The sequence below is a fragment of the Phalangium opilio genome, unplaced genomic scaffold, assembly GCF_054372755.1.
Source record: "Phalangium opilio isolate 3A_F unplaced genomic scaffold, DU_Popi_V2 ptg000101l_1, whole genome shotgun sequence".
Lineage (NCBI taxonomy): Eukaryota > Metazoa > Arthropoda > Arachnida > Opiliones > Phalangiidae > Phalangium > Phalangium opilio.
Genome location: NW_028324204.1, coordinates 15,051 through 30,873, shown reverse-complemented (window position 1 = coordinate 30,873; position 15,823 = coordinate 15,051). Strand labels below are relative to the sequence as shown.

At 39.9% G+C, this 15,823-nt stretch overlaps 1 protein-coding gene across 1 annotated transcript; it reads right to left on the bottom strand.

The window, feature by feature from the left end:
- Positions 1-11,319: 11,319 nt before the first annotated feature.
- LOC149630930 (zinc finger MYM-type protein 1-like) lies at positions 11,320-15,445 on the bottom strand. Its single transcript, XM_089851138.1, has 4 exons — positions 15,421-15,445; positions 15,267-15,369; positions 13,979-14,141; positions 11,320-13,746 (listed from the first exon to the last, which is right to left on the bottom strand). Exons 1-4 carry the CDS (start codon positions 15,443-15,445, stop codon positions 11,320-11,322), a joined length of 2,718 nt encoding a protein of 905 aa, XP_089707264.1.
- Positions 15,446-15,823: the final 378 nt, after the last annotated feature.

Here is a 15,823-nt window from a genome sequence, read left to right as displayed (position 1 = left end):
GCAGGCGCGTTTCAGATTCTTTGCAGGATCATTGCAGGCTCTTTTCATATACTTTGTAGGATAATTGCAGGTGCGTTTCAGATACTTTGTAGGATCATTGCAGCCGCGTTTCAGATACTTCGCAATATTATTGCAGGAGCATTTCAGATACTCTGTAGGATAATTGCAGGTGCGTTTCAGATACTTTGTAGGATAATTGCAGGCGCGTTTCAGATACTTTGTAGGATAATTACAGGGGCGTTTCAGATACTTTGTAGGATCATTGCAGTCGCGTTTCAGATACTTCGCAGGATCATTGCAGGTGCATTTCAGATACTCTGTAGAATAATTGCAGGCGCGTTTCAGATTCTTTGCAGGATCATTGCAGGCTCTTTTCATATACTTAGCAGGATCATTGCAGGAGCATTTCAGATACTCTGTAGGATAATTGCAGGTGCGTTTCAGATACTTTGCAGGGTCATTGCAGCCGCGTTTCAGATTCTTTGTAGGATAATTGCAGGTGCGTTTCAGATACTTTGTAGGATCATTGCAGCCGCGTTTCAGATACTTCGCAGGATCATTGCAGGAGCATTTCAGATACTCTGTAGGATAATTGCAGGTGCGTTTCAGATACTTTGTAGGATAATTGCAGGCGCGTTTAAGATACTTTGTAGGATCATTGCAGGCGCGTTTCAGATACTTTGCAGGGTCATTGCAGCTACGTTTCAGATACTTTGTAGGATAATTGCAGCCGCGTTTCAAATACTTTGCAGGATCATTGCAGCCGCGTTTCAGATACTTTTAAGGACCATTACAGGCACGTTTCAGATACTTTAATTTGTACGATAATTGCAGGTGCTTTTCAGATACTTTGTAGGATAATTGCAGGCGCGTTTCAGATACTTTGTAGGATAATTGCAGGGGCGTTTCAGATACTTTGTAGGATCATTGCAGTCGCGTTTCAGATACTTCGCAGGATCATTGCAGGTGCATTTCAGATACTCTGTAGAATAATTGCAGGCGCGTTTCAGATTCTTTGCAGGATCATTGCAGGCTCTTTTCATATACTTCGCAGGATCATTGCAGGAGCATTTCAGATACTCTGTAGGATAATTGCAGGTGCGTTTCAGATACTTTGCAGGGTCATTGCAGCCGCGTTTCAGATTCTTTGTAGGATAATTGCAGGTGCGTTTCAGATACTTTGTAGGATCATTGCAGCCGCGTTTCAGATACTTCGCAGGATCATTGCAGGAGCATTTCAGATACTCTGTAGGATAATTGCAGGTGCGTTTCAGATACTGTGTAGGATAATTGCAGGCGCGTTTAAGATACTTTGTAGGATCATTGCAGGCGCGTTTCAGATACTTTGCAGGGTCATTGCAGCTACGTTTCAGATACTTTGTAGGATAATTGCAGCCGCGTTTCAAATACTTTGCAGGATCATTGCAGCCGCGTTTCAGATACTTCGCAGGATCATTGCAGGAGCATTTCAGATACTCTGTAGGATAATTGCAGGTGCGTTTCAGATACTTTGTAGGATAATTGCAGGCGCGTTTAAGATACTTTGTAGGATCATTGCAGGCGCGTTTCAGATACTTTGCAGGGTCATTGCAGCTACGTTTCAGATACTTTGTAGGATAATTGCAGCCGCGTTTCAAATACTTTGCAGGATCATTGCAGCCGCGTTTCAGATACTTTTAAGGACCATTACAGGCGCGTTTCAGATACTTTAATTTGTACGATAATTGCAGGTGCTTTTCAGATACTTTTTAGGATAATTGCAGGCGCGTTTCAGATACTTTTTTGGATCATTGCAGGCGTATTTCGGATACTTTGTAGGATAATTGCAGGTGCGTTTCAGATACTTTGTAGGATCATTGCAGTCGCGTTTCAGATACTTCGCAGGATCATTGCAGGTGCATTTCAGATACTCTGTAGAATAATTGCAGGCGCGTTTCAGATTCTTTGCAGGATCATTGCAGGCTCTTTTCATATACTTTGTAGGATAATTGTGGTGCGTTTCAGATACTTTGTAGGATCATTGCAGCCGCGTTTCAGATACTTCGCAGGATCATTGCAGGAGCATTTCAGATACTCTGTAGGATAATTGCAGGTGCGTTTCAGATACTTTGTAGGATCATTGCAGCCGCGTTTCAGATACTTCACAGGATCATTGCAGGAGCATTTCAGATACTCTTTAGGATAATTGCAGATGCGTTTCAGATACTTTGTAGGATAATTGCAGGCGCGTTTCAGATACTTTGTAGGATCATTGCAGGCGCGTTTCAGATACTTTGCAGGGTCATTGCAGCTGCGTTTCAGATACTTTGTAGGATAATTGCAGCCGCGTTTTAAATACTTTGCAGGATCATTGCAGCCGCGTTTCAGATACTTTAATTTGTACGATAATTGCAGGTGCTTTTCAGATACTTTTTAGGATAATTGCAGGCGCATTTCAGATACTCTGTAGAATAATTGCAGGCGCGTTTCAGATTCTTTGCAGGATCATTGCAGGCTCTTTTCATATACTTCGCAGGATCATTGCAGGAGCATTTCAGATACTCTGTAGGATAATTGCAGGTGCGTTTCAGATACTTTGTAGGATCATTGCAGCCGCGTTTCAGATACTTCGCAGGATCATTGCAGGAGCATTTCAGATACTCTGTAGGATAATTGCAGGTGCGTTTCAGATACTTTGTAGGATAATTGCAGGCGCGTTTAAGATACTTTGTAGGATCATTGCAGGCGCGTTTCAGATACTTTGCAGGGTCATTGCAGCTACGTTTCAGATACTTTGTAGGATAATTGCAGCCGCGTTTCAAATACTTTGCAGGATCATTGCAGCCGCGTTTCAGATACTTTTAAGGACCATTACAGGCGCGTTTCAGATACTTTAATTTGTACGATAATTGCAGGTGCTTTTCAGATACTTTTTAGGATAATTGCAGGCGCGTTTCAGATACTTTTTTGGATCATTGCAGGCGTATTTCGGATACTTTGTAGGATAATTGCAGGTGCGTTTCAGATACTTTGTAGGATCATTGCAGTCGCGTTTCAGATACTTCGCAGGATCATTGCAGGTGCATTTCAGATACTCTGTAGAATAATTGCAGGCGCGTTTCAGATTCTTTGCAGGATCATTGCAGGCTCTTTTCATATACTTTGTAGGATAATTGTGGTGCGTTTCAGATACTTTGTAGGATCATTGCAGCCGCGTTTCAGATACTTCGCAGGATCATTGCAGGAGCATTTCAGATACTCTGTAGGATAATTGCAGGTGCGTTTCAGATACTTCGCAGGATCATTGCAGGAGCATTTCAGATACTCTTTAGGATAATTGCAGATGCGTTTCAGATACTTTGTAGGATAATTGCAGGCGCGTTTCAGATACTTTGTAGGATCATTGCAGGCGCGTTTCAGATACTTTGCAGGGTCATTGCAGCTGCGTTTCAGATACTTTGTAGGATAATTGCAGCCGCGTTTCAAATACTTTGCAGGATCATTGCAGCCGCGTTTCAGATACTTTTAAGGACCATTACAGGCGCGTTTCAGATACTTTAATTTGTACGATAATTGCAGGTGCTTTTCAGATACTTTTTAGGATAATTGCAGGCGCGTTTCAGATACTTTTTTGGATCATTGCAGGCGTATTTCGGATACTTTGTAGGATAATTGCAGGTGCGTTTCAGATACTTTGTAGGATCATTGCAGTCGCGTTTCAGATACTTCGCAGGATCATTGCAGGTGCATTTCAGATACTCTGTAGAATAATTGCAGGCGCGTTTCAGATTCTTTGCAGGATCATTGCAGGCTCTTTTCATATACTTTGTAGGATAATTGTGGTGCGTTTCAGATACTTTGTAGGATCATTGCAGCCGCGTTTCAGATACTTCGCAGGATCATTGCAGGAGCATTTCAGATACTCTGTAGGATAATTGCAGGTGCGTTTCAGATACTTTGTAGGATCATTGCAGCCGCGTTTCAGATACTTTTAAGGACCATTACAGGCGCGTTTCAGATACTTTAATTTGTACGATAATTGCAGGTGCTTTTCAGATACTTTTTAGGATAATTGCAGGCGCGTTTCAGATACTTTTTTGGATCATTGCAGGCGTATTTCGGATACTTTGTAGGATAATTGCAGGTGCGTTTCAGATACTTTGTAGGATCATTGCAGTCGCGTTTCAGATACTTCGCAGGATCATTGCAGGTGCATTTCAGATACTCTGTAGAATAATTGCAGGCGCGTTTCAGATTCTTTGCAGGATCATTGCAGGCTCTTTTCATATACTTTGTAGGATAATTGTGGTGCGTTTCAGATACTTTGTAGGATCATTGCAGCCGCGTTTCAGATACTTCGCAGGATCATTGCAGGAGCATTTCAGATACTCTGTAGGATAATTGCAGGTGCGTTTCAGATACTTCGCAGGATCATTGCAGGAGCATTTCAGATACTCTTTAGGATAATTGCAGATGCGTTTCAGATACTTTGTAGGATAATTGCAGGCGCGTTTCAGATACTTTGTAGGATCATTGCAGGCGCGTTTCAGATACTTTGCAGGGTCATTGCAGCTGCGTTTCAGATACTTTGTAGGATAATTGCAGCCGCGTTTCAAATACTTTGCAGGATCATTGCAGCCGCGTTTCAGATACTTTTAAGGACCATTACAGGCGCGTTTCAGATACTTTAATTTGTACGATAATTGCAGGTGCTTTTCAGATACTTTTTAGGATAATTGCAGGCGCGTTTCAGATACTTTTTTGGATCATTGCAGGCGTATTTCGGATACTTTGTAGGATAATTGCAGGTGCGTTTCAGATACTTTGTAGGATCATTGCAGTCGCGTTTCAGATACTTCGCAGGATCATTGCAGGTGCATTTCAGATACTCTGTAGAATAATTGCAGGCGCGTTTCAGATTCTTTGCAGGATCATTGCAGGCTCTTTTCATATACTTTGTAGGATAATTGTGGTGCGTTTCAGATACTTTGTAGGATCATTGCAGCCGCGTTTCAGATACTTCGCAGGATCATTGCAGGAGCATTTCAGATACTCTGTAGGATAATTGCAGGTGCGTTTCAGATACTTTGTAGGATCATTGCAGCCGCGTTTCAGATACTTCGCAGGATCATTGCAGGAGCATTTCAGATACTCTTTAGGATAATTGCAGATGCGTTTCAGATACTTTGTAGGATAATTGCAGGCGCGTTTCAGATACTTTGTAGGATCATTGCAGGCGCGTTTCAGATACTTTGCAGGGTCATTGCAGCTGCGTTTCAGATACTTTGTAGGATAATTGCAGCCGCGTTTCAAATACTTTGCAGGATCATTGCAGCCGCGTTTCAGATACTTTAATTTGTACGATAATTGCAGGTGCTTTTCAGATACTTTTTAGGATAATTGCAGGCGCGTTTCAGATACTTTGTAGGATAAATGCAGGCGCGTTTCAGATACTTTGTAGGATAATTACAGGCGCGTTTCAGATACTTTGTAGGATAATTACAGGCGCGTTTCAGATACTTTGTAGGATAATTGCAGGTGATTTCAGATAATTTTTAGGATAATTGCAGGCGCATTTCAGATACTCTTCAGGAGCGTTTCATATACTTTGTAGGAAAATTGCAGGCGTGTTTCATATACTTTGTAGGAAAATTGCAGGTGTGTTTCTGGTACTTTTCAGGATCATTGCAGGCGCGTTTCAGATACTTTTTAGGATAATTGCATTATTGCAGGCGCTTTTCATATACTTTGTAGGCAAATTGCAGGTGTGTTTCTGGTACTTTTCAGGATCATTGCAGGCGCGTTTCAGATACTTTTTAGGATAATTGCAGGCGTGTTTCAGGTACTTTTCAGGATCATTGCAGGCGCGTTTCAGATACTTTTCAGGATCATTATTGGCGCGTTTCAGATACTTTGTAGGATAATTGCAGGTACTTTTCAGATATTTTTAGGATAATTGCAGGAGCATTTCATATACTTTGTAGGATAATTGCAGGCGCTTTTCATATACTTTGTAGGAAAATTGCAGGCGCTTTTCATATACTTTTCAGGATCATTGCAGGCGCGTTTCAGATACTTTTTAGGATCATTGCAGGCGTATTTCGGATACTTTGTAGGATAATTGCAAGTGCGTTTCAGATACTTTTTAGGATCATTGCAGGCGTATTTCGGATACTTTGTAGGATAATTGCAAGTGCGTTTCAGATACATTGTAGGATCATTGCAGTCGCGTTTCAGATACTTCGCAGGATCATTGCAGGTGCATTTCAGATACTCTGTAGAATAATTGCAGGCGCGTTTCAGATTCTTTGCAGGATCATTGCAGGCTCTTTTCATATACTTTGTAGGATAATTGCAGGTGCATTTCAGATACTTTGTAGGATCATTGCAGCTGCGTTTCAGATACTTCGCAGGATCATTGCAGGTGCATTTCAGATACTCTGTAGAATAATTGCAGGCGCGTTTCAGATTCTTTGCAGGATCATTTCAGGCTCTTTTCATATACTTTGTAGGATAATTGCAGGTGCGTTTCAGATACTTTGTAGGATCATTGCAGCCGCGTTTCAGATACTTCGCAGGATCATTGCAGGAGCATTTCAGATACTCTGTAGGATAATTGCAGGTGCGTTTCAGATACTTTGCAGGGTCATTGCAGCCGCGTTTCAGATTCTTTGTAGGATCATTGCAGGTGCGATTTAGATACTTTGTGGAATAATATCAGATGCGTTTCAGATACTTCGCAGGATCATTGCAGGTGCATTTCAAATACTTCGCAGGATCATTGCAGGTGCATTTCAGATACTTCGCAGGATCATTGCAGGTGCTTTTCAGATACTTTGTAGGATAATTGCAGGTGCATTTCAGATTCTTTGCAGGATCATTGCAGGCGCGTTTCAGATACTTGCAGGGTCATTGCGGGTTTTCCTATCAATTATTGTGAATCAGTCGCCTTATATACCCTAAATTTCCAAAAAAAAATTAAAGAGGCTTACGCTTGAGTTCAAACGTCAACAATAGCTATGTTTAAAATTATTTTAGGAATAAATTTCCTTAAAACGATTTAACTAGAATTAAGGTAAATTAATGACGATTAAATTAATTAATATCAATTATTTTTTTTTTCAATATTTAAAAATAGCCTCTAAATTGCGTCTCGACTTGGAGAGGTTTATTTTGGATTCCCAACTTGTACTCATCCCTTACAAAAATATTAAGCTGTAATTTATCTGAATACACGCTTTTCTGACTTGTTAAATTAACATCTGAGATGGTCCAACTGTTTAGGTACATGTACAAGTTCTTACCACATCTAGCTAAAAAGGTCTTTTCGTCTATCTAACATCCACAACATACACACTCACAGAACATAATCGAAAAAGTCTTTAAAACTTGCAGCTAAAAACCGATTACAACTGAAGGGAAGGGTCCCGACAGGCTTGTTTTACGTCTATTCGCAACCAGGAAAACTACTGTAGACTTATATGATACACACAGAATAAAAATGCTGTAAAATATACACTAAGGTAATGGCAATAGCGTATGCCATCAAGATGATGTTAATTTAATTGCACATCCTCCCTGTTTTTAATACCGTCAACAATACTGTTTTTCTAAACAGTGGAACTAACAGTTTTAAGTATTAATTGTTCGTGTATTCAGGGGCGTTCGTAGCTTTTAAAATAACCGCTTCAGAGGTTGTTTCAAAGACAGTCTTAACCGTTGATTATATTGTAGGGGTCAATGAAAAAACCAGCACTATATGTTGTTTTACTACCAAAAAATCAAAGTTACATAAAATGTCTGCTGCTGTAAAACTAACAGCAAAATATGTGGTTTTAAACTCACTAAGCACTGTGGATTTAAACGTGGTTCGCTGTGAAAATAAAAACACATCATGTTGTTTCAAACCACTTATAGTACACTAAAAAAATAGGGTTGCTGTAAAAATAACAGCTCTTAGAACAGTTTTAAATCCCGGAGCTTATTTTGATAAAGACGTTCTTTGCTGTTAAACTAAAAGCACTCAAACCTTTATTAAAAACATTAAGCTCTGTTGGTTAAGATGCAACTTGTCATTTATATAAGGCGACTAGCTGTTTTTAACAGACTATCCATTAGGGTAGATTTATACTGGTTGCTGTTATACTCTCTAAGAAAATGCGGTGTGCTTTAACACCTTTAAAAGTAGTTTATATGGGTCCAAATTTGACACCATTACAGGTGTTCATTTACACCCCAGAAAGGGTTTAATAACACTCATTTGAGCAATTAGTGTCAATGATATGAATAAAATGGTGCAACAGAGGTTCAGCTTAACACCTTTCTAACTCTTATATCGAACTAAAAGTTAATTTTTACTCCCTTATGAGTGTTGTGCAATTCCTTAAAGGGTGCAGCATAACATCCATCTTGAAACTGCATGGTAAGTTGGTCATTTTCACCGACTTAATAACTTCTGAAAATGGCAGAAAGTTATAAATTAGTATAAATACATCGGGTATTAAATTGGTTTTGGAGGCCCTAATATCCCAGCAGTAGATACAGACGTATTCGTTAAATTTAATAATCTCTTTTCACGAAGAGTTTTTCGAGCACCAGAAACGCGTTTGACCTAATCTACTCTACCATATTTAAAAAAAGAAAATCCATGGAAGTGCGAGAACTTGGAACAGTTTGACACTAACGACGTTTTTGAAGACGAAATTTCTCTAACTGTAACTAAAGTCGACGATTTAGAAGTTAGTGTACGGGTTTTATTGAGGGGGCTAACTTTGAAATTTGGGGGCGCTATAGCCCCCATAAAAGGCCTAGCGACGCCACTCCAAGAGTGTCACATAACGCTTTTAACTTTAAGAGTGTCGCATAACGCTTTTAAGAGTGTCGCATAACGCTTTTAAGAATGTCGCCTAACACGTTTTGTACATTTTCGGTCAGTTTTAGAAGTAAGTAGGTTGAAATTATAATGAAGAAAAGAAATTGCAAAGTTAAAATATTGGTTTTAAAATTAGCAATTCACTGACTTTACAAAATATTTTTATTTTAATATGGGTCCTTTCATAATAAACGCGGGCCTTTTCCAAAAGGCTTAGCATGGTTAGGTAAGATTAGGTTATATTGCTTCAAGGTTTAAATTAAAGCGTTTCAAGGTTTAAAATAAAGTGCTCCAAGGTTTAAAGTAAAGTACTTAATGTTCAAATTATAGTATGCAAAACTTTAATTTACGGTGGATTATACAGTAAAATATACGTTAAATTCATACTTAATAGTGTAACTATCTGTGTTTTTAATTATACACTACTGTATTCTTCAAGGCAGAATACTTTTTTCCCGGAAAACAGCAACGTTCTATTAATAATAACATATCCTGCACTTCCGTTAGAGAAATAAAAACCTAGCTGTTTTATCCACAGTCGTTAACATAAAAAACAATGTTTTGCTGTATATTTAAAATTAAGGTAATGTAATTTCAAAAAACAGCGACTACCTGTATACAGGGTGTATCTGAAATGGACGTAGGAGCGGAAGTATTTGGGTTCCTGGGGCCAATATAAGACGAAACTGTTCTCTGACATTTTGTCGTACGCCAACCCATTTGGAAGTTACTTGAACCTAACACTTGCTAGTTTGCATAAATCACAGCGGGTTGACTTCGTCTGAAACAGTAGGAATTAAGTTCAAGATAGGATGATTATTGCAAATTAGTGGTTGCCAGCTAAAAGAAAGAAAGCCTCATAGCCATAGAGTTTATTGTAAATTTTTAAGGAGTAGAAAGTTGTACAGTTGGTGACTCATAAAGGAACATCAATGTAAAACAACATGTTACGATTTAGTGTGTTGAAACAACTGACCGAAACTAACGGTAAACTGAAAGCGATAAGTAGCGCAAACTAATAAGGAACACCGACATTTTGCTTCATTCTTCAAACAATCGAAAGGTTGCATTTAGTTTAAAGATTAGGTTAATGTTGCAACTTATCGAAATCGGTATTCGTGAATAAATGTTAGTGGGCGAATGTTTGGGATGGGATGTTGGGCAACGCCTGTTAAAACTGAGCAGTAAAATGCATAATTTGCAAAATTTAACCCTTATAAAAATCAACAAATAATGATGAAACCTAAATGTTGAAAATGAATTAAAATTTTTTATGGTTCAAAGTGACCAAAAAAGGGAACATTCCTTTCTCCAAAAAATTACAGTGAGGGAGTAATGGCATTTTTCTTGGTGCCTCAACCGAAACTTCACCCGTAACAAATTAGGTACGCTATGTTGAATATCGTACTTAGGAGTGGGCTTCATAAAACCTAGCATTCCTTCTCAAGGTCACACACTACTAACTTGTTCAAGAAAGGGTTGGAAGGCTCGTGATTGGCCTACACTGATTAAGAGGTGCCACCAAAAGTAATAACAGAGAAAAAAACCGAACGGATGACCGCAAATGAAACAAAAGAAGATTTGAGAAAAAAACCAAAAGTGGAGGGTTAACTTAAAACTAAGAAAAAACTTCGCAAATAAATTAATAAACTATTAAACCTTAGAAAAATTGCAAACCACCCTAAAACTTTAGACTTATGACGTTTACTAACTGGTAGCAATCTGCCAGCGTTGAGAACGACAGGAGACATACGTGCAATGCGAGATGCAATGTAATGTACTCATAAGAAAATGTACATTCTTACTCCTTAGAATTATTCTATGAAAATTGCTATTAAAAACGGTAAAAAAGGTACTTCTTTTAAAGGTTCAAAGTGTTTTAAAGCATGTAAAAAATAATTTACTAATTTAATGGAAACAAGACGTCGCCGGATATGTAGTCATGTACACAAACCAAAATGAACGCTTTTACAACCTTTCGATTGTTTGAAGAATGAAGCAAAATGTCGGTGTTCCTTATTAGTTTCCGCTCGTTATCGCTGTCAGTTTCCCGTTAGTATCGGTCAGTTCTTTCAACAAACTAATCATAACATGTTGTTTTACAATGATGTTCGTTATGAGTCACCAACTGTACAACTTTCTACTCCTTAACAATTTACTCTATGGCTATGAGGCATTTTTTTGTTTTAGCTGGCAACCACTAATGTGCAATAATCATCCTATCTTGAACTTAATTCCTACTGTTTTAGACGAAGTCAACATGCTGTGATTTATGCAAACTAGCAAGGGCTAGGTTCAAGTAACTTCCAAATGGGTTGGCGTCAGTGGCGTAGCGTGCCATCTCGGCGCCCGGGGCGGGAGACCCATTTTGCCGCCCCCATTCAATACCTAATTAAAATTAAATTTCGAGACATCATTTCACAGGCAATGAGGTATCTTTTATTGAAGGTAAAATAGGATCAGCGGTTTTACAAACGGATTCTACGGGCCTTACGAGCAGCGAAGTCAGAAATAACTTTGTCAAAATCAATATTTGCAGCCAATTCATGTTCAATCGACAATATAGCCAAGTTTGATAGTCTAGTGGAGCTCATAGTGGATCTGAGATAATTTTTGATTAGTTTCAACTTCGAAAAACTTCTCTCACAACTAGCGACACTAATTGCCATAGTCAAATATATACGAATCAAGATGACTATATTTGGAACCGAAATACCCAGATTCAGTTTTTGAATGAACTGGAGGAGCTCCAGTGGTCCTTTTCCCCTTATATCTTCCTCTGATTCAGAACTGGCGACAAACTGCCGGAGACGCTTCCGCTCGATCTGAAACTCGTCCTTGTCGATGTCTTCTAATACATGGGAAAGATCACACTCGTACTTTTTGTCCAAAAGTTTCGCTGGCGTCAAAAATCCGAACTTGTCCGCCATTTCTTGAACTTGCTGAAATCGAGTCGTCATTTCTTGAATGATCTTGTCAAATGATGCAAACACCTCTCGACGGAGTTCCTGCTCGTGAGACAAAGCTGCATCTGCGGATTCATCGCCAGGCATGCGTTTTTTCCTGCGAATTCTTCTCGTTTTGAGTTCGATTCCGACTTTTTCGCAGAGAGTCTTAGCAAAGTCGATTGCGGCTTGGACGAAACGGTCTCTGCTTTCCACTAGGACAGCTTTTAAAAAGCAGAGTTTCTGAGCACACTTATCCACACTCAGTCCTCGTTGCTGCAGGTAAATCTGTGCGTCATCTACTTCAGGTAGCACTGCAGCCCAAAAGCCAAGAAAAGTAAGGAAGTTGAATGACTGCATGGCTGTCAGAAGAAGACTGGCTCCCGATCTTGTTTCGGAAGTTTGAGATGAATCCGTCAATTCTTCGAGTACCTCAAAAACTTTCTCAAACTTATTTTTAAGCGTCTTGACAGCTTCATGTCTAGCGCTCCAGCGCGTTTCAGTGACTCGTTTCACTGTTTGACCTGTGACAGCAACCAAAGCGTTCCACCGAGCAGTTGATGCAGAAAAGAAGGCAAACAGCTTCTCCAGAGTTCCAAAAAACGTCACGGAATTCACTGATTCAGAAGCAGCGTGTACCCCAGCCAAGTTGAGTGAGTGGTTTGTGCATGCAACGAATGTGGCTTTCGGATTCAGTGCTTTAATCCGGGCTTGAACTCCATTGTGGATCCCTGACATTGTGGCAGCGTTGTCATAAGCCTGTCCTCTCAAATTCTGTATGTCCAGTCCGTCTGATGTTATCTTCGCGATTATATCGTTGCTGAGATCTTCTGCATTTTTTCCTTTTGGTTCGAAGAAGTCGATGAAAGATTCTACCACGGCGACCTTTTCTCCTTCGATATGTACGTATCGCAGAACCTGGCTCATTTGGTCTTTGTGGGAGATGTCTGGTGTACTATCGAAGATTACGGAATAATATTTAGCTTCTTGAATACGACGGATGATGGTGGATCGAACTTGCTGTCCCAGTAAGTTTATAAATTCATTCTGGGTTTCTGGAGATAGATACGAAACTGGGACTCTTGCTCCCAGCTTTATCTTTGTCAGGTGTTCCATTAGAAGAGGGTCATATTTAGCTAGGAGGTGCACTAACTCCAGAAAGTTCCCGCGATTGCCACTATCATCTCCTCGAATGTCTTCTCGATGTCCTCTGAAGGCCAGATTCTGTTTGTCTAAGAACTGGATAATATTCATCAACCGGTACAGTATATCCCTCCACTTCTTCTCCTCACTTTCGAAAACTTTTTGCTGTTTGTGATCGATGGTTGCTTTACGGTTCAGGCGAACTTCCAACTCCTTCCATTTCAAGAAGCTCTGCTCATGGTCCAGGCTGTTCTCATGGTTTCTGATTCTTGGATTTAGCTTACACCATTTGTTGAATCTTTGTTCTGATGCGAAGTTCGAGCCGGAATTGCCAAACAGCTTGCAACAGAAACAATACAAGGATTGTTTCAAAGGCGAGTACACCATCCATGTTCGGAGAACCTTTTCACCGTTAGATAATGGTTTGTAGAACCACTCTCTGGTTAGTTTTCGGGTACCGCCTTTCGTTGAAGTCCCTGAGCGAACAACATCGGCAAATTTGCAATCTATGTGCTGTACTGAGTCAGATCCGCGACGTACTAGAAGCGTTCTGACTTCGTCGGTCATAGTAGAAGGCCAGCAACCTACATCGTCGTCGTCGAGATTAAAATCATGGGCTTCGGAAGGAGCAGAAGGCTCGATTTCAATTATATCTTCTTTGGCAACATCGAGGTTCACTTCTTCTGCAGGCTTGTGACTAGATGTTTGAGGTACTTCTGGTGAGTCGACTTCGTCTTGACCCTGCTCTGTGGTGGGACCACCAGAACGACTTCCAACTTCGACGGCAGGCACGTCTTTTTCTTCTGCCTGTAAATAAGTTATGCATTGAATGCATAAAGTTATTTTACAGGAATTCCATGATTCCCAATTTCCCATTAATATTGGCCAATGGCCGGAGGACAATTCTAGCCTAGAATTGTCCTCCGGAGTCCGGCCAATATTCGTGCGTGGGCAGCGTGGCCTAGAAGCTAAGGCTAGAATTTCTAGGCCACCGGCCCACCGCCACGCACGATTCTAGATGGAGAAATCATATACTTACATTGGAATCACTTCCGCTGCTGCTGGATGCCGCCGAAGTCGTTAATATGGCTTTCAAACCAGAACTAGAACTGAAATATTTCAGTAATGCACCTTGAGACTTCTTCGCATCTGCTTCTTTCTTACCCCTTTTCTTGCGGTATTCCGCACCGCTTTCTTTGACTCTTTTCATTTTCAAAAAGAAAAACTAGTTCAAAAGTTGAGCGAAGTACTAAATGTTTAGTTTTAGAAGATTCAACAGTATTTGAACGATATACAACACAATCGAAATGACGTTCCGAAACTATCGCGAAACTGAACACCCCTGTGGGAATTATTTCTTTTATATTGTTTTGATTTTTTTTTTGTTATTTTGCATTTAAAAAATTAAAATTGTGTGTTACTGAACTTGTCTGTTACTAAGAATAATTGTAAGGGGCAAGGCCACCATTCTCGGTAAACTGCCTCCCCGCTAGATGGAGTGCGCGAGCTGACTGGCCTCCCTCGTGGTGTGAATTGTTTGGCGCAATGGGTTATAAAAAGAATGGCGGCATTCCCCTGCGCGGTTGGTTTTTTGTATGGAATATGAATTCGGCTATTCACTTTTAATTTAGAGAGACTACTTATTTATCCTATGGTCGAACCAGAGCTTAGTAAAATAGCAATAGAGATAGTTATTTCAACCCCCATTTGGGAGGCGAGAAGCTGAGAGCGTCAACGACGAATCACAGGAAGGGCCGCAAATTTAAAATTTACGTCATTGTTGTTTGTTGACTTGTCAAACGTTCTGTCATGAAACATTGATCTCTACTCTACCCGCTTCACCGGCGACATTTTGCCGCCCCCGGCCTTGGGCCCGGGCTGCCGCCCGGGGCGGGCCGCCCCCTCCACGCTACGCCACTGGTTGGCGTACGACAAAATGTCATAGAACAGTTTCGTCTTATATTTGCCCCAGGAACCCAAATACTTCCGCTCCTACGTCCATTTCAGATACACCCTGTATACTTACTTTTTCAACCCGTTATTTCCAATATTACACCAGCTCTGAAGACTGAAGGTACTCAAAAACGTAATTCAACGAGTTAAAGTTCTCTAGATAATTCTGAACCACGCGTTATTACAATTTACTTTAAAAGTTCAAATAACTCATGTCTTATTCATTACTAGATATGTGAAATTACCGTAATTTTTAAAACCGGTAATTTTAAATTTAACGATAAATTTCCGATTGAAATTTTGGGAAAACAAAAGCTACCACTCAATTGGTAAATTTTGGTAATTTATATTTTCCCGTGCTTACAATCCGTTACTTTAAACAACGTTTAATTGCGAGCACTATTTTGACTGCTTTACACGTATTTGCGGCTTTTGCTACCAAAGCGGCAGCCGCGGCCTTTCTAATCTGATCTCTAACTAAAGATTTATTAGAAGACTAATTTCTAGCGCAACTTTGTAAGTACTGACTAGCGAATAGCGTCTGGTGAGTCATTTTGGAAGTAAACACAGAAATAATTGATCATTTAAGTGTAAAATGAACTTTTAATGCGTTATAAAAATGTTTGGTAATTAACCGCCGTTATTCACCAGTAAATTGCCATTGTAAAATTGCGGTAAGATATAAAACGGTAATTTACTCGGTATTTGGTAAATTACTGGTAATATACCGACGGCAAATTACCGACTCACATCTCCATGCGTTACACTTACTAGTTGCAATATTTCGATATTATAGTACTTCCATCAAATACGTACTATCTTGTTTAACCTTTTTCATGGCATTGTAGAATCAGGAATTAATTTACTATAAGAGTGCCTAAGTCACTAGATTTTACGCTTCTACTCTAACGCCGGTGTTAGTGGACAAATA

Bases quoted from the DNA above. Each gene is read 5' to 3' on its own strand.
- LOC149630930 (XM_089851138.1), bottom strand. From the start codon at position 15,445: ATGACTCACCAGACGCTATTCGCTA. The intron at 15,370-15,420 runs GTCAGTACTTAC...ATAAATCTTTAG, and splicing joins TCACCAGACGCTATTCGCTA to TTAGAGATCAGATTAGAAAG. The intron at 13,747-13,978 runs GTAAGTATATGA...ACTTATTTACAG, and splicing joins GCAGCGGAAGTGATTCCAAT to GCAGAAGAAAAAGACGTGCC.